Below are 23731 nucleotides of genomic sequence, written 5' to 3'. Positions count from 1 at the left end.
GTGTGGCTGAGAGTGAAGACTAGTAAATAAATTGGCACAAACGACACTGATAAATACCTACACCCCACCCCCAAAAAGTAAAGAGAAAAACACTATACAACCGTGCAAGGTCTTCAAGACATATTTCAATCTATTTGAGTTCAATTTCATGAGGAATCTAATGATTTTGCTGGAGAAATTTCCTCCAAAGTAAATGGAGTTCTGATCCATATCGCTATTTGAGAAATGATGCCCCCGCTTCACTGCAACATAGAAACTTTTTAGGACCCAATTTCACCCCAAATTTCACACCGTTCATACGAGCTTGCATTTCTGTTGACAACATCTACGTTTCCACTACCGTAATCCTAAAAACTTGTTTCTGAGCCACGGAACCCCTCTGGAGCAACGGCACACTGTCAGCGCTAAGTTGTGTATACCAGGCACGAAATGGGACAGAGGGGTACCCTCCCAACAAGTCCGATCTCTATACACACTCCAGCCTGTTGTCACTTAACTCATCCCAACCCAGATGTCTGAAAAAATTCCTGAGATACCAGAATAACAATGACCAACACAAAGGCGGGGGGGGGAGTTCTCTGTCTCACAGTTTGCTTCATATGAAGTTGTGGGCCCGTTTACTCGTCTGTAACGTAGGCCCTAATCGGTTATGGGGTCCGCTTCTTTGGGGGCATTTTTCGTAGTGCATAAGATCCGCAAAATTCAGCGATTAATTTTTAAGGTTCTTCCACGGTGCCTCAGTCTGTAAAGATTAAACATAACGAAGAGAAGATGGGTGTGGAAATATCATTTTCCCTCTTATCAATTCTCCCAAAAGAGAATTTGATTAGATTAACTTACACATAAACTAATAATAATTATGCGTGTTTAATTATATAAAAATTCAATTACGATTTCATACGAGTGACCACTTCTTCACAGAGTAAAATAAACACTTAAATCTACTATACATTTTAAATTTCAATACACCATCATCTTACAGTAGTTCCAAACAATGACGTCTCAATCACATGACGTCCGATAAACAGGGATTCCGTATTTACCCACTAGTTATATTTCAACCACGCAACCAAGGACGTGTAACTCGTTCAGCAAACACCACGGTTTGAGCTAAGGAATACACGCAGCTGCGCAGTGTACATGTGGCTTACTATTCTTTATTAGAATGAACTCAACAATCGATAGTGGTTGTTCGTGTTCACTTTCACAATGCATTGGAGCGCCGTCTAATGTACTGTGGGAGTACATGTACTTCAATAGCCAATGAGTACCAACCGTTTTTTTTTCTAAAGGCACTTGAGAGACAGAATGAAATCTGACTGGAGAATCGGGGTGGGGTGGGGTCACTCACGGGAAAACCACGAGAGGGAGAATAAAGCTTCACATTCGTCGCATGTTTTCCTCTCTTGCCAGATACTGATCCTTTGCCAGTTCTCACGTGCAGTTCATGCTCTTTCACGATCCATTCCCAAGAAGCTTCAGCGCATTCAGAATTCCGCCGCCAGACTTGTTACACGTTCATCATCTAAGCAACATATCACTGCTATTCTTCGCACTCTTCACTGGCTACCAGTCAGTCAGCGAATTGCTTTCAAAATTCTACTCCTCACTCACAAATGCATCCATGGCTCAGCACCAGCATACCTCCGTGGACTTATTCAAGTTTACCAGCCACAACGCATCACTCGCACTAAGACTCATGGACATCGTTCCTTCAAGCATGTATCACTATCGCTTTGGAACTCTCTTCCTCACCATATCAGAATTATCAATAGCGAAAATGAATTTAAAGCAGTTCTCAAAACTTACTTGTTTCATTAATTGTTCTTAATTGTTAATTACATTTAACGGGTTTGCCCTTACCCAACGTATATTAATATTAATTGTTGTTTCTTGTAAAGCGCATCGAGACCTTGGTGTGATGCGCTACATAGAAACCGTGTTATTGTTATTATTCCCTCTGAGAATCAAACTACTTAACTTAAATTATCAAACTAGCAAGGCTGTGATTAGTTTGTTTTGAAGAATGTACACGTAAAGAGCTTTAAGTTGCAGAAACTTGTTTAATGGTTTAACGTCAGGCGAGTATAGATAACAAGATATATTTAGGATTTACGTTCTACATGAAACGCTTTCAAAGACCCCCCATAACAACGGCTAGCAATGATAACTGTGAGCAGATTGTACAATGAATTTGGAAATTTAAACTAGTAACCATTTTATTTATGTGGAACAGTTTCGCCTACAGATGTCGGTTTTAATACATGTATCCTTTTTACTAATTAATAAAAAAGTTTGTGGTTTAATGGATATTTTGCACTTGTTTTCTTTTACACTTTTTCTTAACATCTAACGGAACTATGGTTCTGTTATCTAACTGTGGAGATTTAGTTGAAATTTGACAAGTATATGTACGTGCTGGAGGGATAAAGTGAGTTGCAGGTTGCTGAAGTGAGGCCAACCAATGAAGAGTTACTAGTGGGAATCTAAGATTTGCTTCGGAAATTTTAAACAACAAGCAAACTTCAATTAAATTGGTGACTTGAACAATTTACTGTTCCTCACAGCAAAGGAACTGCAAACTAAAGAACTGCTTAGGTTATTTATGTACATTATTCTGACAGCCTTCAGAAGAAAAGTGTGATTGGAGCCATTCATCATAATCACCAGTATGAAAACATGTTTGATAAAACGATGAAAAGCAGTTTTCTAAAGAAAATAAGAAGCAAACATTTCACAGTTTTGAAACACAAATAAAGAGTAACAGAAAACCAAAGAAATCATAAATCCACGCTTACTGTATAAGACATTATCCTCAAAGATTACGTTTGCAATAAAACGGGCGTGTCAATGACGACGCCATCAGAAGCAGACGCGTTCATTTGGTCCTCGGATGTTCTATTGTTCCCTGTGGGCGTGGTCTCAACATTTAACTTCTCCTTTACAGCTGCCGTCACCGTTGGTTCCACTTTAATGCAGTGCGTAACATGTTTAGTGGGGACATCATCACATTTCACAAATGGTGTAGCGGGTTGTTTGTCCGTTCTTTCATCTGGCGAGGTGCATGCTGCATTTGGAAAAACTCCTGGTTTATCGTTCTCTACAGGTGCTGACGTCTTACTCTCGCCAGAGGAATCTTTCAACGGTGAGGGCGACAAAGTGGCACTGGACAGGGTATAGCTGATTGGTGGAGCGTCGCGCTTTTGAGAAGTCTCGTCAGGCTTGTCAGGCTTGGACACAATATCGGGCCTCGTGGTGGCCGGGTCAGTGTTTGGCATCGCCATAGTTAGTTTGGGTAATGAATCTGGCTTTGATGACGCCACACTTGAAACTGACGATGCAACTTCCCCCTTTGGTAAGGCCATGACTGAATTTGATGAAATCATGTCCAACTTTGGTGAAGCCACTTCTGCTTTAGAAGAGGGAGATTGACCTTTAACTGACGTAACAGGAACTTGAGGTGACGTCACGTTGGCCGTTGATGGCGTCTTACCAGGCTCTGTTGGTGACGATACGGGCTTTGGTGAAGGTTTAGTAGGATTTAAAGAACTCGAATCAGTCTTTAACGAGTTGGCAGTGGCAGGTGGAAAGTAGTTCACTGTTTTGGGTACAACCAACGAGGTGTTGGTTAGAGTCTTTACTGACGTCAACACAGGATTCGCTGACGATACAATGACAATAGTCTTACTCTGTGTGTTTGTAGAAGACCCCTGAGTGGGGATGCTTATTGCGGAAGACATTTTTGGTTTCTCAGGTTTACCAGACAGTGACTTTTTCTGAGGGCCGGCATTACCGTCCTGTGAGTGGGTCTGTCTGGACTGTCCGGGCGTTTCTGATGAAGGTGCTTTGGTCGGCTTGGCTGGACCTTTGACGGATTCTCCAGGAGGTTTTCCTTTACCTTGTGGCTTCTCAAATTGTGCCTCCTTGGTTTGAAGAGATGGAGGGCTAGGTGATTTGGTCATGTTCCCTTGGCGTTGAGCTGCAGGGGATGAAGGCTTCTGACTGGCGATCCTGGATGGAACAGAATCGGAGGATGAAACACTGGACTGACTTCCTTTTCGTCGTTTGGAGAAAGGTTCAAAGACTCTGAACAACAGAGGCAGAGGTCCATTCTGTAGAGAGAAGGGTGAGAAATAAGCATTTGATTATCTTGATTAAGAACATTAAGAATCTTTAGATATTCACCTGCTCCTAGACCAATAAATGATTATTTTATTGAACTATGTTTGTTTCTATGAAGCCTTACCCGTCTCCAAGTGTAGATGTAGGCGATGTCCATCAAGGTGTAGTCATCACGCAAAGGCTCATCTTCACCATTCTGGTGAACTACTTCGATCTGAAATGACAAATCAGAGCAATTCTAGACATAAATGGAAAACAAGACGACTTCTTTAATTGAAAAAAAAATCAGTTGTGACTCACACGACTGATTTGGGCTGAATTTTTACGTTGTCGTCACGTCTTAGTACGATATACTTCACGCTATGCACCTTGCCTTCCTGATTCGTTTCCCTGATTTGTTTTTATTCATTAATGTTTTTTTGGGGTACCCTGTGAGCTGGAGAGAGTCCAAATTTATTCCTGATGAATTTCTTGATGTGAGAGACGCAAACGGCAGCGGGACAACGTAGGTATCTCTTCTCCACCACCTGAAATTGGGAATAGTTAGTGGGCAATTGTTATTACATTGTTGTACAAGTTAAATCAGTACAACCGACAACACTGAAGTACCAGAATTAAAGACCAAATATTCAAACCACTGCTCAAGCTAAAACAGGGGTCACTATCACTGAAGGTGTGGTTGGTGTTGGATGGTTGGTTGTGGACAGTCATCTCTGCCCTACACAGATGATTGCAATTAGGCAATGCCTGCTGTATTACACTCACGTCTCCACCCAGCCCGTTTGCGTCTCCGTTGGAACGTTTGCCGTTGGCGTTGGTGTCTCCTTCATCCCTTATCTTCTGGCCCTCATCCTTCTTTGGCTGCGCAAAGTAGTAGTCCAGGGATAGACTGATATACTCATCCTCGGTATAGATAACCAGAGAATCCTCGCACACCTCCCCTCGTTCCTCTCTTGCGTTCGGCGACTGCATGCTGGTACCTGAGGGAAAGGGGGGGGGTTGCCAGAAATTCGTCCAAAAGATGAACTCAATTTAAGCAAGGAATAACCATTTTTGAAGAGATATAGATGATCTTTAGGCTATTCAGCAAGAGAAACGTCTCTGTAAGGAAACAACCCATTATGACAAACAATGTCATCTATTTGAAGCCCATCGACACAATTTTCGGCAAAATGGGATTCAAAACTAGTCAAAAGATCTCCCACCCCTCAATACACCTTGTCGTAAGCAGACCATATTATTCTTCCGATACAATCCAGGATCTCTAGGCAGAGGCAGACTTCATTATCTTTAATTTAGACAGCAGCAAAAGGCCCGCCGGGAGAAGGCAACTGCAAAGGATTGTACTGCGAATCTCCAGGACAATTTTAGGGAAAAACACAACAGGAAAAAGGCAGGTGTTTCCTCAAGGCATCCAAAATTGACAAAATAAAACGTACTAATGGACAATATAAGGGAAACTGACGGAGCAGACGCCCACAGAAAGATCGGACGACAAATATGTTGTGTCAATTTCGCACTTACTTGCTTGAGGGTGCTTGGCGTAAAAATCTCTTCTCCGTTTCATTTCATCTAAAATGAGTAAATCACAGAGTAACTGAAAATGAATACTTTCTTTAAGTATGTAATACATTAATTTTCTGAGCTGGCTGACACATTTATCTGATGTTAAAACACCTACACAAACAAAGAAAAAGCCCAAAATGTTTCACGCTTAATGACTAAAGGGGACGATTTCTTGGTCCTTACCTTTGAAAAGATTTGGGACCAGCTTGTACACCAAGTTCTGTAGTGTCTTGTCGGATCTAACACAAAAAGACAAAAGAGGAGCAAAAGAGAAAAAAATACCATAACCAAAGAACCACATAACAGTGTTTATGAAATACAGTGCAGTTCCCCTCAGCAATTGGAATGGATTTCTCCAGTAAACAATTCCACTGCAGGCGTTAAAGGCTAGCTATAGGCTAAAGCGCGCACTAAAGTATACTTACCATAACACATTTTATATACTTAAAAATATATTAATATAAGGACGAACCTTATATTCAGCAATGGCCTGGTTTTGTGCACTATTGTGTCACATCGCGGACACTGTCGACTCTGACGTAGATAAGCTACAATGCATGCTCGACAGTCTGTGGAACAAAAGAACAAAAAGGTCAGAGCACACACTCAGAAAAAAGAAAAAAACCAAAAAAGTCGAAGCAAAACAATAATCTGCCAGGTACTTACAGGTAGTTACAGGTTCTCCTTTGATTGTAGGCCTTTAAAAGCCTCCTCCCTCGATCTTCATAAATCCTCTTATCAAACTTAGATGTGCGCATGCAGATGGGGGCGGGAGCATCACAATCATACAATCTGTCTTTTTTCTTTCAAGAAAATATAGCCATGGGAGGTAGTTAAGCCATTTAAGGATGATCTCTATATATCGAGTGATAAGAGGAAAAGATCCATTTCTTTCACTGATTATGTGCTCCACGTAGTGAGACTTTCTTTTATCGTCTGACCTTAAACGCATAGCGACAAACAACACGTCCGTATGCCCGTCATATGAACGTGTAGTCGGGAGTCATTCAGAGGTATGAATTTTATTCAAAGGGCGCCCTTAACATCTTATTAACCAAACCCAAATAAATTTACTCCACACGAGCAGGGACGACAGTGTATATCTAAGCAGGCCAGGGTTGTCAAAGAATTCGTAGGGGACAAGCGAAGAACAAGGTTTAATAAGCGATTTCAAGGACCCTAATTTTTTTAAGGTTTTAAAATAAAAGTGGGAAAAGGCTGGAAGAATTTGCATCATTATAGAAAATTCTCATTTAAAAGGTGGTCTATTGAAAGTTGCCAGTGGAATTCCACAAGGATTTCTTACTTCACAGGCAAACAGCAGTGTGTCGCTCCCTTACAAAATGAAGGCTGATATGAAAATGAGACGCCGCGTCCAGAAAGCCTTGAATTCATTTTTTAAAAACGAAAGACGTCGGCCTCATAAATATGCTGGATTTGACAGCGTAAGGTTTTTCTGCTCATAAGAATTGGTTTTGCGGAGTCGGGGAAAATCATTACCACTTTAAACTAGGAGCCCATTTTTCCTGAGAGGAAATCAGATTGATCATGAGTTCTGCGAATTTGTGGCTGACGAGATTAACACCCACACAAGTTTCATAACATAATGAATTCAATACTTGGCAATTTGGAATTACACATGCAATTTCCCACTGAAAATTACAAAGATTAAACCAATACTCTTTGAAGGTTTATCTTGACTCAACTCAAGACTACGTTAAGACCGGAGATTTATTTTCAACACACCCCTACAGGTGTCTCGTTTTGCTCAGACCGCAAGGACTAAATGACGCCAGAATATAAGCTGCTCGAGCGAGCTTCAGAACTTTCAGTGTAGAGGTGCAAGGGGCGACTGTTGCGAAGATCAGGAAAGCTGTTTGTTGGCTGACGGGGAGCCAAGATTGTCTGAGACGGAAATTGAGTTTGAGCCCTTGGACAGACGTGGTTCTTCGAAGGGTTAGTGGAAAAAAAAACTCCTCAGTTTTCTAAATCTGGAATAACTTACAATTTCGTCTGGCTCGTGTAAACCGTTAGAATTTGCACTTTTCTGAGTAAAGATCTTTAGCAATTGGTTCCATGTCTAAAGGCGGTGGATTTTATGGCGCTTTTTTACATGGCGGTTTCTTTAACAATGATGATGAAAACTAAATAAATATAATAAGAGTATACAAGAAAAACAAGTAATAACTGATACCATACACAGGGTAACATTGCGAAGATATCGCATCATTTGTATTTTTTTTTTTTTTTTTGGTTTTCAAAAAAATCGACTTGGACTGCGCGAGAGTTAATAGTACAGTCTTGAATGTATGATTCCACCTCCCCCCTCCCCCCCAAAAAGCCTCGTAGACGTGTTTTGTTTGAAAAACAACCTCCCCCGGATAAAAACCACCCACATCAAATATATATAATCATGCAATTTTATAAAATACAGGTAAAGTATCTGTTTCGCAGTTTCCACCATCCGAATAGAATAAATGAAATTACTTCCCAGGAATGTTTACACGTATATGAACGTCTATCCAGCAATCATTAGCCCACATCATGCGTTTTTTCTTCGGATCAGGTTTTTTTTCTAAAGCCTTCCTCGAAATCGTTAATTTCCACAATTAGCAGGAGAGTGGAACACTTACGAAAGTCACAGCCTCTATTTCATTTTCCAGTAACGACTACTGGTCATATGAGATGAAATTACACAATACCGTAACTGGATTATCAACGTGGGAAAAGATATTGTATTATATATTGTATAATTTTGTATACTGTATATTTTATCGAGCACCACAGAGAATATGTGACGGAGAAATCATATTAAATTGTCTTGTGGTCATTCTCAGAATTCAACATACAAAATGAAGTTCTATATGTAGTATTTTCACTCTCACTTTGCTTTGACGTCCCACTGATATAAGCGATAAATCCCACTGAAGACAGACGGTTAGCTATAAAACAAAACCTCTGCTCATAAGCTTTGCCCATTAGAGAATCCAGTCGCCTCCGTCGGTGAAGAGAACGTGTGGTCTTTAATTTTCTGAAAGCGAGACCACAGGCCTCTGTCTCAAAACAGAGGAGTAAATCTATTCAGTTGGGTTTGCTTTGACATTTGATTTTTTTCTCTTCCAGGTGGAAGGAATTCATGACAGTTTGCAAACAGTTATACAATGTACCTTCTTCTTGTTTGGTTTCTTTCGAAATGAGGGTTAAAATGCTGAATGCTTTCTATGCAGGATCGTTTACATGTACTATTTGCCCGAATCAGCCACAAGTTGTTAGTAACTTTACACCACATGTCGATTAAAGTGACAATGCCCGATTTTCTTTCCTGGACTGTATTTCACGTCACGAAGTAAATTCTTTCATTTCAGCTGCAAAGCTTGAAACGTGCCTGAACATCGATTGATAGGTGTACTAAAAGCTGGGTCCAGAACCGTCTTTTTTTCAGGTAAATTCTTATGGCCTGTTGTGGGGTGGGGCTAGATTTGGGGGCTTTTTCACGCTTTACGAAAGAAAGGGAAATGATATAGATTAAAAAATCTCTTTACTCTCATTAGGTAAACAAAAAATGGCTAAATTTTTTTTGGGGGGGTTGTGGTGGTGGTGGCCCTGTTGCCCCCCCTGGAACCACCATGGCTGTGGTTTGTAGCCATAATCCAATCCACACGTAGATGTGGTAATTAAGGTCGAGGTATTGTGTTGATACACGATGCATTACATACAGGGCACTTCTAACAAAAGAAAACGTATGAAAAAGCACTTCTTCTGTTGGAGTCCACACAGGAAAATTTTCAACATGGGATTCGAACCAGCTCCATTTCTAAACAAGTGCATTTGTAGACAAGCCCAACTGACACCCTTACACCAGGTACACTGTAGACAGTCGAAAAAGGGTCTTAACGTTAACTGTTACTTTATCTGTCTACTCCTCATAGGGCAAAACACCGGCACGGTTATTGAACAAATGCCAAACATGAAGAGGCGCCGTGCTATAGCCGCGAGAAACGGACAAAAATGCCATTAAATGCGGGAATCACCATACTTCCTGTCTCGTTTCTGTATACAACGGGAATTACGGTATACATTCGCCGAACAGAGCAGAAACTATAGAACAGGGCATCAGTGGGGTTAGGCAGTGTGGAAGCGACTGTTTCCGGGATGATGAGCATCGATTTGGATATGACTGGCACTACGTGGAAGGGATGGATTTGTTTATGCGGTTCAGTTTGCTTAGATTTAAAAGAAACATTGAAAAAGATATTAAAAATATACTTCTGTGAACTGCTCAACAACTTGCATGATCTGAAATGTTCATATGGAAGTTCAAAACACTGCAGGGAACCTGATCTTTTAATGTTATCTCAACCTGTTTCATTTTACGAAGTGAAACAGTCGGGCAAATAAACTTTAGAACAAAATGACGGCCATATTAACTGAGGCCGTTTTTATACTAAGTACCAGATCACCAACGTGATCAACATTGGAACACGTACACATGTATACAAAGAATTGGATAGTCAATTTGATTTCGTTCGCCATCATTGGTTACAGTACGTTTAACAATGACTGGACAATAGGCCTAATGTTCATAACTGTTTTGTGCACCGGAAACTAGCAGATCAGAAATTTAAAATCAAAGTTTCATTGAAGGCATTTATGGCTACCCAGTAATGTAAAGAAACTATATACAACTACATGCAATCCATTTGTGTGATGCAATCGTATCAATCGTCAATGCAATGTAAGGAAATGGATGCTGACGAAATAAGTTCGAGAGAAAAAGTGCTTTGTGTAAAGTGAACGATCAGGAGTGTTGCAAAATCAGGAATCGCCAAAATATAGCTAAACAAGCGCAAACATATACTGCTACTGTCTTGTTATACTATCCTAAAATGTTCACGTATTTCAATCTTTTCATCCTGTGCGACTTTTATTGTTTTTTTCCTTTTGCAATGTGCAAGTATCTACATAGGAGAGTGATAAATTGATACAGAGAGTCATGGGTGGTTTTTACTTACAGGAGTGAAGGCATTCTATCATAGTCGTCGCATCAATCAGGTAACCGCCACATAATATGCAAATTAGATGGGGATTGACGTCAGTAATCTTCAAACGCGTAGGCCGATGCATCATTGGAAAGTATGGGCAAAGTCTGCAAGATAGAAGAAAAAGCTTGTAAGGGAAAGAACCATGAACAAAATATAATTGACGCATTTAGATTAAAACGGATGAAAAACAAACAAACAAACAAACAAACAAAAACATCCTAAATCATGTAGGAATATTTGTCCATAATGAATTATGCATTTGAAAAGATCTGAATCATTTTTCCTGAAGACTACATGTGAACGAATCATTTCCTTTAATAAGACACGGGACATTCGGAGAACATTATTATACAGTGACGGAGTTAAAAAATTAATTATTAGACATATTCCCTACTATGATTAAATATTCAAGTTTTGCTTGTGTTTGTCTATCGTTTTCTCCTTCTGGACGATCTCTCGTTAGGGCAGTCTAGAGAAAAGTACTTAATGGCTGTAAAGAGATAATCTTGCAAGAGATTTTTTTAACAGCTGAATGTCTATAGAAAGGCAACATCGCCTCTTGTTAGGGCTTGATGGATATAAAACTATGGAATTTACCAATCGTTGATGCTCAGTGGATCCGTGTGAGGTCGGGGCATGTATTAGCAGTAATAAAAACTATCTAATTCTAGCAGATTTGTAATGCTTCTTGATTAAAAACAGGTACGTTCAGGGGAAAGCCATTTCCAATGACCACTGTCTTGCAAACTTTCTTCTTTTCTTTTTTTTTTGGTCCGTTTTGTTTCTCGTGTCCTGGCAGCTCCGACACTGCAATTCATAAGGCGACCACAAAAAAAAAATCTCCCGAGAAAGGGACTGCTCCAAGAAGTGGACGACGGAAATCAGACGGGAAATGACTGAGCTTCCTAAAGCAGTTATAAATAATTGAACTGTTGAATAGGTCCGGCGCTGTAATAGGGAATGACTGTCAAGGAATTTGAAGGTGTTTAGCAAACATAAACTTGTTTTCTGTCACAACTGTATTTGCATAATTTGATCCAATCGTAAGGGCAAAGGTCGAACTTCACATAATCCTCTGCTGCTTTAATGGTGCCACAACACGAGTAACTCGTCAGCAAACCGGTGAGAAACGAAGTATTGTGGATTACTTCAAACACAGTTCGCGTTTTTGAGGGTGAGGATTAAGCTTTCTCGAACCTCTATGCTCGAACCAAGGGGAACCCACCTCTAGTCAGACTACGACTTCACTTTGGCCTTAGGTCAGCAGGAAAATTAGTTTAATTTTTATTTATTAAAAGAACTCTGGTCACAAAGTTCCCATCCGCGTAAACTTATTGTAGGCCAAGTTTGAGTTCATAGAGAAAACAAAACAGCACTCAGATAACAGACAACGGCGTGTTTTCCTTTGCTTTTTGTGTTTTCTTTTATTTCTTTTCTTTCTTTTCAGAAAGTTTCCACGGGAGCTTCGCTTCAGGGAAAAAAAATCTTATCTTCATTTCAAAGCAATTTGTAGACACATTCACAACAAAACGGTTACATCGGAAAGGCTTCCGACATTTTCGATCTCATTGACAGATTAATTGGTTTATTGTGTCCAAAAGTCTCTAACAGTATTGATGTTTGATTACTGCACGTTGTATTTATGCTTTGGTATTACGATATCTCTGTTTATTTTATTGGTTACATAATTAAATTTCAGGTCAATTAAATTCTAATATATGTACACAAACAGGCAAAGTACATGAAGCCCGTAGCGGATAAACTATCTGGATTGACAATTCTGTATGTTTCCAAACATTTATCATAGCTGATATTACCATATATTCTGTCTTTTCCCCGGAGTGATTTTCATTTGCGAAATGGAGGGGTTGGGCTATTTTTGCCGATGCACACTGTTAGGTCCCAACGATCTCGAATGTACACTGGACACTATGCCCGAGCGGCGTTTTTTCTTCTTGTTGTACGGTTGTTCTGTTGTATTGCTGTTTCTAGAAATTGTTTTACTTTCTTTTACCGATTGTTGCTTTGTTTTAAAACCACAAAATGTCACCCACAAACTATTTTATTCCTGTAGTCAGGTCAATTAAGTGAAATTCAGAACACATAGAGTATTTTGATCCTTCATAAAACGCGTATCAATAAGTAAAAAAAAACCTTTAAACTTAAGATTTGGATACATCTGTTTACAGCCGACCTATGTAGCTGACAGCGACAAATGTCATAACAACAATGCAAACGGTAACAGAATTGCAAACCGGTAACGCATGGACACACAGTTTGATTAGGAATTATAATGAAGAAGTAAGGCATTTATATAGCCCTACAACACTCAGAAACATGCAATGTGAATAATCGTAACTTCCTCTGCACTAGGCTTTGTTCCGGAACGCTAACGATGTGCAGATAAAGGCGAAATAGCGCCTGCACTTTGGAAGGTCGGAAATTTCCTCACATGCACAGACTGATCCAAAGCCATTTCCGACTGGGAAATGACCAGCACAGGTTAAGTTCATAAAAGTCCGAATTGACGCCGAAGTCGTAAACATTTGACTTATTTGTAACGATGGAGCATCTCACTAAGCGACCAAATTAAAATAAGGCGGGTGTCGTGAAGAAAAACATGAATTTAGCAGCGATTTTCTGGAGCGACGACGACTCAGTTTGGGTGGTACTCCAGATTTAGGGCTCGTCTGGGTTAAGCTTGGGATACAACCAGGCTCCAGTTTCAGCTAAACCAACGAAAACATGATGGCAAGATTGGTTACGATCCAACAGAGTTCAAATAAAGGGAAATTGTGTTCAGGGCAAGCGGTAGAGGCAATAGGAAGGTAGGAACGCGGCGAGTCAGTCACCCTTTCCGACTGGGTGACACTGGGCGACGCGCGTGGGACTTAACCACCATCAGCCTGTCTTCAATCTCGCCGAACTACCGTCTCGACACCCTCCCCCAAAACCGAACAATTCCGACGACTACAACAAAATCAGACGTAGCCATCACTTCATTCGTTAGTGGATTGTCTGTTACACAAGGCGTATAAACTGCGTGGGGATAAGCGGCCAGCAAGTGTGTTTTTTCAGCTAATTCTGGTCGGATTGTTATGCAGTTTACGTTACGTGCGCGGCCATCTTGTATAAATTCACTGGCTCATCAAAAAAGGCCCGGCCCACACACGTCGGAACAAATCCCTCCTTCTGGAACAATACTCGACACTGACACATCACCATACGAAATTAAACAGTAAACACCACATAGATAACGGATTACCTTACAGCTACTCGTAAAGGCGGCGCGATGAGTCGTAAAAAGCCGAAAACGCGGCAGACTTTTTCCGCGGCGGAGACTGAAACTACACGGTGTTACATAGCACTGTACGTGTACAAATCGCTACGAGAATACAAGGGCTGGTCGTGCGTGTGGCATGGCCAGTGCACAGACATAGAAATACGTAGGTTGTGCACACACCGCGAGCAAGGCGGTGAATGGTGCATATAATCACGTGACCAGTACTGAATTCCATAGTGCCAGAGTCTAGAGCGTGTTGTACGTAAATGCGCTGTTAGCGAGGTGGTGCGTTAAGCGAGAAACGCAACAAGGCCACATCATACTCGCATCCGCGCTACGTGGTTTGAACAGATGTCGAAAAAAACCTGCATGTACATGTCAAACTTCAATAGATTGTACATACCTTGTTACGCATGCTAGACAGGAATTATCACATTATGAGACGATTTTCCGTTGAGATGAACCAATAAATTTAACCCAGACGAATCTGAACGATAGGACTGTTTTTAAGAAAGCATTTCCGATTATTGGTTAAGTTTTGGGAAGTATTAAAGTGTTAACAATTGTGATTAATGACTACGAAATAACAGCGGCACAAATCAGATTCCAAAAATCTCTTTTTTACTGACACAAGTTCAGTGGTTTCATCTTACTCGTTATTTGCTCTCTGAAACCTCAACGGAAACTCATACCTGAAAAGGAAATTTATTTGCACTTACAGAGAGAATTTTGAAAAAGAAAACTAAAAAAAGGATGAAAATTTAAAGGACTGGACTTATTGGCTTAATTCTTTAGAAGGACAAAGTTTAGGCGCAATAGTTTGAAACTTTTTCACGAATTTTGTCACCTTCGAAAAACTAGAAAATCCATGATTATGCCTATAACACTTTTGAAGCCCAAGTTCTTCGTGGGTCCAACAATCTCCTGGAAAGATCTGCGAGATGGCGAGTGTCTTGACCACAACACACAAGTTTTTATAACGTTTAATTGAATTAAATTAAAATTAAATTGCTTTATTACCACATTAAAGACCACCTAATAATAACAACAGGAAAACATATTCAAACGAAACAATGCACGTTTGTCATGACACTGAATGAAGTTTAAAGTCAGCATGTAAACCAGTCAAGGAGAACAATATATTAATTGTTTCCCGCTGATGTTGCGCCGGAAAGCGTTGGCAAATGAAATGATCAGAGGTTGTCCACAAGGCGACGCGAGTTTAGGCGGGAGGCCATCCCAGTGGGCAGAGCCAAACAGGTCTTGACTCTGAAGCAGACTGGTTGAGACTCGACGGACAACTGCACATGAGGGACCGCAGATGCCAAGTTCGTTATATGGTTTTCTTATGTAGTTTCCAAGTGGGCATGACCTACGACATTGAGAGACACAGGGAGTTAGACCCCCTTCCGTTGGCACAGTCTGGGCCATAGATATCTTAACACTGGTCGTTTTTATGTCTTGTCAGCTTGGCAAATCCATAAACTTTTCTTCCAGAAGTACAGACAAATTGAAACATTGTGTTTTTATTTTTCTTAAAAGTAACAAATAAGACAAACAGGATATCAGAAAAAAATAAGTCTTTTAATGCAGTTATAAACCCAAAAGCCAGTTACCATACTGCTCACTATGCTGAGTATTTGAACAAGAATGTGAAATTATGAATACAAACAACATCTGAAATGGCGAGTTATAAAGATTTCAGATATTCCTTGATTAGAAGTACAATCTAAATCACTGATTCCGGTCAGGAACTCTTAAAATAATAAATAAATTGGCTTGATCTAAAGCCAGCCTGGACGCAAGGCTGGATATAGGGCCTACCAAGTTTGGACTGAGTTCAGTGGACAGACACCTGACACCATGAAAACTGAATGAGTTGCTTCTGAATCCAATCAAGTAGAGCAATCCCATTCATCTTTCATTTTCATAAAAAATTCCATATCAGACTAATGTCCATTTTAAACAAGGAGACTTTATTGAAAAATGTTTAAGTGAACAACTCCACATTCATGACAATACAAAGCCACGTGCGTTTCAAAATCACATGATTCGATTCATAAATTGATGAAAGAATAATATGTAAGGTAATAAACAGCAGATTTAAAATCAGTCTGCGATGTTCCGGTACTAACATTCCCGCTGCAGCGACGAAATGGACCAAAAGGAAAAGTGAAAGCTTACATGTAACTCTTACAACTGTTCACAAACTTCCCCGAAATATCTACAAAATATCTGTAACGTTCCTTCGGTATTCCTCTCTTGTTTTAACTTGGGAATTCCTGGTTGAGCGGAGCACAAGGTAATAACGAGGAGATTAATAACGGGGTTTTATACAGGCAGGGGACTCTCCCCAATTTTCACAAATAGTCTTTCAAAGTCATTCTTCCAAAACTGCATGATGTCATACGAGGAAAAATGTAAAAGTCAAGAGTGATGAAAATGACAACATGAATGTCATGAATGGTTTTTCTTTTAGAAGAAAAAAGGAAATCAAACACAAACAATCCGTCGCTTACATGTTCCTGAAATAACCTGTTCTATTGACATCAATCCTTGTTTGATGTCAGTAATCAAAATCCTGACATACCCATATGGCAATGAGCCCGGATGTTTCAAACCTATGTATTTGGGTAAAAGTTAGTTTTAACATCCTTGGTGGGCGGCAGTTACACGTTTATCCTGTCAGTTCGTACAAGATGAAATTTGGGTCTAGGGTACCGACGCATTGATTTGGCCATCATTCCGGATAAATTTCAGGAAAAGGCCGTCACAACAAATTGTCCGGGTCGGACACATGCATTCACTTCAAGAGTTTGTTTCATGGCTATTCAACAGCCGGCTGGTTTCAACCAGATCTACGAGCACGTCTCAAGTTCAACCATTATACTCCGACTCCCTGGGAGCGGCCATCTTTAATTGTGTGACGACATCGCCGAACCGACAATATTTCGCGCCAAAAAAAATTATTCGCCTCTTTCATGCCCAATACTTACCGTGAGACGAAAAAGGGAAGGTGACTGAATAGAGACCCACACTTAACCTGCTGAGGCGCAAGTTGGAGACACAGAGGCCTCCGAAAGTGGAAACACGGAAGGGCTTCCCTCTTTTTTTTACCCCGAGACGAGACTGCGTAGACGCGCACGCGGGGACCCCGCTTCCAAACACACCGAATACGTACATACTGTACATGTACATGTACGTGTACATGTACATCAGCACAAAGCTGAGCCAGCCTGCCTGCCTGGCCGACTAGCCAGACACACTGTAAATCCAATGACAACTTGATCACGTGATCACCGTTTTCTCTGACGGTTCATGTCGTATGAGGCGCTCGGATTTGCTCAGCCCAGCCGGGTGTCGATCAATGGAGAAGAAAGCGTCTCAACTTTATTTTCTCTCCTCTGGTAAAGATACAACAACTGACTTGTGATTTCTAATTACGAAGATGGCAGGGGTTTAAAATACACAGGAAGTTTAAACTTTATAATGATGAGGTTTAATCCAGCTTTATTCCGATTAATGGCAAGTCTTCTTTCGAGACGTTTCTGTATCACAGCTCGCAGGAAATCGCTGCTTTGTTTCCGCTTACCATGCATGCAGGTGTACCGTGCTGATCATGGGCGAAACGAAGACAGCAATGGGTGAAGAAAATTACAGATATCTTGTTGCCTTACGAAACCCAATCAACTGGTGTTAAGAAACTTGCAAAGTGAAACTTGGAAATTGAAATTTTGAAAAACAAAACAAAACAAAAACGAATTGCTTCTCGCAGTCTTGCGTGTGTAAATCAGGGAACCTTGCCCGTCAGCAGAAAGTGCATTTTGAAAAGGCACTTGTTGCGAAAGCAGAAATTGTAAATCAACTTGCTGCTGTAATTTGCCCGACAAAAAGGCGATGATGCCTAAAGGGGAAGTATCTGGACTTCAAGTGTAATTATGAAACACCTGCTGAGGGGCCAATTTCATAGAGCTACTTAAGCACGAAAAACCTTACTTGATAAATTAGGTAACCAGCCAAAACTACATGTGATGTAAATTGTTTTTTGCTGTTTTTTGGTTAGCATGACAATCAGATAGAGTTTGAGCGGGTAGCCTTTGTTTATTAAGCACATTTTTTTTCCTGCAGAATTGAAGGCTTTATCCTGAATAAGGACGCTGTATATCACCTGCTGTTGACTGTCAATCATTCAAAAGACAAGTCACACCATTTTTCAATCATGTTTTGTAGATTCTCGTTAACGTAAAACATTTGGTCACCTGACACTGTCATGTGAAGATAATAAAATTCAGTGCATTGAAGTTTGATCCTTCGTGCTCTCTTGTACCCATGTTATATTAGAACAAAATGTGCTACGAGTTCATCAAACGGGAATTGAAACACTAATCAGTAATGGTTTCACACAAGAACTCACAAAAGTAACAATTTCCTTGAAAAATTGACTCAGGCTTTTATATGAATTTAGTTGGGAGATTGGAAAAACTTTATCGAATGCTCCAAGCGCACTCTACACAGAAGTTTTAGGGTGAAATGCCACACAACGGGGGGCCTTATATTTTAGTCGCCAAGCATTGTTTTGGCACATTGTCAAACCTCAGGAATAATGCGTCATCGTTTCCCTTTGCTAACAGCAATGTATACTCGTGAATAAATTTCATTGCCTCATTGGACATGGGAAGGGTGTATACTTTTTGGAAGAGACAGCGACACGGTTCAAAACCAATTCGATAGGCATTTCGTGAAAATACCATTCTTATCGGCTTTCAAAGCAAAATTAACTGCCTTTCACAAAAAATAGATGGCAATGAATGCGCTGCAATGTTTGACTCTAACTCAATCATAATATTATGAGTCGAAGAAATCCGACAATGCTTAAGACTTACATCCGTTCACACTGCTTTGAAGTATTTGGTAACAAAAAAGACAAGTTCATCATAAGTCTTTGATTTGCAAACTGAATCAATGTATCATTATACGACAAAATTCAACCAAACTACGTCATTTTTTCGCATCGACCGTCCTCAGTGCATACAGGTACTAACGCGCAGTTGAAAGACATGCTTGTAATCTGTTATGGCCATGGGGAAAGGAAAACTGAAACCTATTTCGCGTCATTTCAAAACTGGTGATTCGAAAGCGTTTGAAACATATTCACTTTGAGTGGATGAGTTGAACTTAATTCCCAAATCTGACCACTGATACTACAAATCGGTTATGATTCACATTAAAACGAAAAATGTGTAGATGGTTCAACAACTGTGACGAGTAACATTCCAACTCATCCCACAACATAATAGACATCAATGGGTATTCTGGTTATCAGACTGAAGGAGATTTGAAGTGGCGGTAAGCACACAGAGTCATACAACACAGCTGTCGCCAATATTTGCCTCTTTTGGTAGAGGCCGAATGTCATTTACTTCGTATTAGTCGCCGTTACGGATGCGCGCCGGTCGTCATAAATTTCTCGTAATCAAAGAGCAGTGCACTGAAACCTATAACACCAGTTGGTCAACGATGCTGCAGCGTTATTGTTTGAGTTGTCTAACTAGAACCTTTTTGATTTACCAGATTTATTTCAAAAGACAACAGCTGTAAAATACATTTACTAAAAAAACGCAAAACAAAAATAATCCAAAATAAAAAACAGGCCTACAAGAGAAAGAATCATTAACATGCCGAGCCAGTGAGTTAGCAGGTGGAAAAGGTGAACAGTAACCTATCAGGAAGGCCACGACAAGAGCCAGTACTGATGCCTCTAACAATAATAATGCATCAACAATTACAAACACAAGGAGAACAATGACAACACGACCCCAAATGCATTGATGTGTCATGTATTTGGCAAGTTCGGTTTTCTACGACGCATGCCTAAAATGAAGCTCGTCACATGGGCCTGCATGGGTCGTTCTGGTACAGCAATAACGCGCGCAGGGTCCGCCTAATTAGCACCTAGGCACATACGCCGACTGGCTTGCATGTTTTCTTCTCGAATGACCTTGCTTTTTTTGAAACACCGAGCTGGCTACCTCTTTCAGAACGAACCGCGATTGAAACTCTTCGGCGTCATAATCAGTTATCTTTTATCTTTTGATTGTTTTTTTTTTTATCCAGGCCAGTGTTAGTTATAGGTCACGCTACAGGGCCGAGTGATGTCAACGAATACTGACTAATACAGGGACCCAACCATCGCATTTTCCGGCTAATGTATGACAGTCGTGAATGAACTTCATTCCTTCGATAAAAGAGACTGGAATCGGAGGCCAGTGTTGCTAGTCTCGTTCTTGTGCAAAAGTACTTCTCCCTCCCCCCCCAAAAGTAATTACATCAGGAATCATCCCTGGTCTTTTGATCAATGTGTACAAAATTGCGTATACTGTATAGCCAAACTTTAGCCTTTTCGTTAAGTTGCCTGTATAGGACCTTAGGACCTTCTATAGGACCAGAAACGTTCCTTCGACGGATAATTACGTTATTCCAAATCGTGTACACAGATAATGAAACCTCTAAATTACTGTGTTTAATCGTTTCTTTTTCTCGATCTGTCTGTCGTGTGTTGCCATGCGGCTATCAGAATGTGTGTTTTCACGATGAAAAGTTGTAATTTCTATTTAAAAGAAGTGGATGGATCATAATGGTCAGCGAGAATTTCTTAAATAAGAAATAACGAGGTAATATCACCCCCAAAATCGCTCAGGTTGCACTGTCAAATCAATCGAAATTCATAATCTCCAACACTGGAATATGCCTATATTACTCTCGTTCGTTTCTTACTGGCTGCCCTTAAATGAAATAATCTCTTACATATGTAAATTTAAGCCTTTATTTTTATGCGTAGTTTTAAAGAACAAAGCCAAACTGTCCGACATTTAGAGATTTTTCACTGTAGCAGCAATCACACTGACTGTATACGGTACACTTGTGGAAATCTTTTGGTTGTGACTAAAAGCGGAAAAAGTCGGGGTCAAGTGTCCTTAAACCAAACCGTCTGCCCACAGATCAGACTCCCCCCTTCCCTTCAACGTCAGTTTGAGCTTCAACACCCGGTTGGGGTCTACAGTCTTTCCGTCTCGACTTTTATAGTCTGGTTCTGTTGAGCGAGCGGACTTGAAGATGGTTGGGTCTATCTCTAGGTTTATAACCACCTTCTACGATATCCCTTACTACAAACATGCGAGGCCGTGCTCCGCCAACCTCTTCTGAGCGATGCGCGGGTAATCATAAAGAAACAAACAGTTTTTCTGTTACAAACGAGGGTGGATGGAGGATTGTCAGAAGGGGGTGGGAACTTGGAGGGCCATAAATTCGAGCGTTCGGTGCTAAGCCTGAAGTCACGACGTATCGCACTGGATTGAATTTAAAACCATCGTTGTATTAGCTGTTTTGAGGAACACACTTCTTTCCAAAAGAGGTTGCCAAATTTGTGCGTTAGTTGATGTAATAAATTATCAACATTTAACAACGACCTTATTTCATTTTCAACAATGGCTTGATTTTTTTTCATAAATTTGCACGACAAAAAGATTCCCAAACAAGACTATTCGAACTCATAATATAACAAAATCAAGACATTTGAAGGGAGGGACATTTAATTGCTATACAGATGCTTGCCTGACTCACCGGTAACGATCGGGGAAAAAACATGGGGCCATGACCCCTGTTGACCCCACCCCCGGATCCTCAGGCCCTTGGGTGCGTGGAGCGCCCCCGGTGCACCCCTCTGATCCGCCACCCACGAACCTTCATTTCATATTTTCAACAGTTCATAATAATGCCTTTTGTGAGTACAAGGTTGATAATGTAAGGGGGGGTTCTCTCAGTGTTTCAAGGATTGCTACCCAAAGTATGGGCAATCAAGATTTCATCTATTCATTACGCGTTCACAAGTACGCATCAGTAATTTCATCACTTCTTTTTTATCCAACTTCTGCTCTATTGGGTACACTGTCGCCACAATAGATATATCACAGCATTTAGCGAAAAGCAACTACCTCGTATTTCAATACAAAGCCCACCCCATGATGTCCACTCTCGACTTCCACGTAATAAGACTCATTTTTATATCAAGTTAAAATATTCTTCGAAATTTGAAGTATATTTGATGGACCCACTGTCAAAGATGCTGTTCGTTATTAAGTCAACATCGGTATTCCGACATTACGGGCGGACAACATACGCGAAACACAAGAACAAATCACTGACGATATTGGAAAATGACAGTGAATTAATTTGCCTATATCGAAGTGCTAGCTTTATCAGCTTGAACTTTGATCTTCACCAACAACCAAAGTAGCCATATCTCATGTTTATTAGGCTATTGTGTGGATTACGTGTACAGGACCAGCAGAATTTTGGATTCGCTCACGTTCCGCACGAAAATGACTCACTGTCTTGATTCAAATTTTGTCTTTTAAATTCTAGCACGCTTTTGAACATATGAAATGTAGAATGCAAATGACACAATTCATATAGAAATGTTCTTTTCAATCAATCTTACTTCTTAAGTTTCGTTTTCCTTTGAATACCATCAGGATAAATGTTTGTTTTCGTTCTTGTTTCAAAGGATGTGGTTGTTTGTTCTATTGACGCAGCTGAACATGCGTCAATGCGTTCCGATAACGTCCCTCCCCCGGCAGCTTATTCGCGGTGTTGCATGCTCTGTCGCGCTGCATTCAGCTCACCCACATTATCGTGTAGAGTCTCGTCTGCCAGCTCTGATACCTTTTGTAGCGGAAAGGCTATCCCACATGAACCCCAATTCTGCCGGAGGGGGGGTACAGACCCGGAACCTTAAGACGTGCAAGAAACCTAAGCAGAGGGCGACGTTCTTATTCCTGACCTTTAAAAAAGAGACGGGCATGCGGGGTAACGTGAGCGTGTCGCTAAATATTTTCATATCTCACCATGGCGTCACGACCAAAGAGCGGCACCGAAGTTTCGGACCCTAAACTCATTTGTGAAGTCTACGTAGGGCTAAATTCTACATGTACGTCTTACGGTCTACTGGAATCCGATAGACTTCTGTGATGAAGAGAACACGAGGAGAGATATTATAAAACTGGTATTTTTGAGCAACATTGCACTATTTTTTTCTAAAGCACTGTTTCTAAGAAGCTCGGTATAATTTTTATAGTGGTTTTAGTTTCAAATTCTGTTTCGTTATACAAAGCAAATGTGGAGAGTTCGGAGCCAAAATGACTCACTAAATCTGTAGAAATTATGAGAAAATCTGAATAGAAGAACGTTCAATAAACTGAATAAAGCCCTCTACTCTTTCCCTGTGGAACTTTCATACACAAGCTAAAATTACACAAATTTCGATCTTGCATTTCCCTTACGACAGTGAAAAACAATTTTAAAAATTCAGTCACCCGGACTTGTTAATCGACTTCCTCTTTCCTTGTTAGCTTTTGAGTTTAGCTTTGCTATCGTCCGGCTAAAAATTACTCAAGATTTTACACGAGTTATGAGTAAGTACTGTGTGAAATCAAATATTTACAGCGTGGGAAAATAAAAAAAAGAAACCCCACTTGATATACAACGAACAGCAAAACGAACTTTCACGAGTACGCGCATTGGTCATTTTGAAACAGAGAACAAATCTCTAATAGGTCTATATAAAGATAACAACATATACTTTTCTGTTTACTGAAGTTTGTTGCTTTAGCAAATCATTCTTTCGTTTTACCAAGAAAACAGGAACCCCATAAAGCCCACG

General features: G+C 40.4%; 1 protein-coding gene across 4 annotated transcripts; it reads right to left on the bottom strand.

Annotated features, from left to right (window-relative positions):
* Window positions 1–2043: 2043 nt before the first annotated feature.
* Window positions 2044–17209, bottom strand: LOC110977726 (uncharacterized). Of its 4 annotated transcripts, none has more exons than XM_022232100.2 (9): window positions 17010–17209; window positions 10701–10834; window positions 6161–6257; window positions 5872–5927; window positions 5647–5694; window positions 4888–5102; window positions 4551–4649; window positions 4247–4336; window positions 2044–4112 (listed from the first exon to the last, which is right to left on the bottom strand). In XM_022232100.2, exons 2-9 carry the CDS (start codon window positions 10813–10815, stop codon window positions 2823–2825), a joined length of 2010 nt encoding a protein of 669 aa, XP_022087792.2. In that variant the 5' UTR covers window positions 10816–10834; window positions 17010–17209; the 3' UTR covers window positions 2044–2822. The 4 variants fall into 4 exon arrangements, with proteins under 4 accessions (XP_022087792.2, XP_022087802.2, XP_022087782.2 ...); XM_022232110.2 differs by lacking the exon at window positions 17010–17209 and adding an exon at window positions 14001–14183; XM_022232090.2 differs by lacking the exon at window positions 17010–17209 and adding an exon at window positions 13996–14182.
* Between the last annotated feature and the right edge of the window lie 6522 nt (window positions 17210–23731).

This window comes from Acanthaster planci, linkage group LG17, assembly GCF_054643075.1.
Source record: "Acanthaster planci isolate LZ-2023a linkage group LG17, COTS_SCS, whole genome shotgun sequence".
Classification (NCBI taxonomy): domain Eukaryota; kingdom Metazoa; phylum Echinodermata; class Asteroidea; order Valvatida; family Acanthasteridae; genus Acanthaster; species Acanthaster planci.
This window is presented reverse-complemented; position numbering and strand designations above follow the sequence as displayed.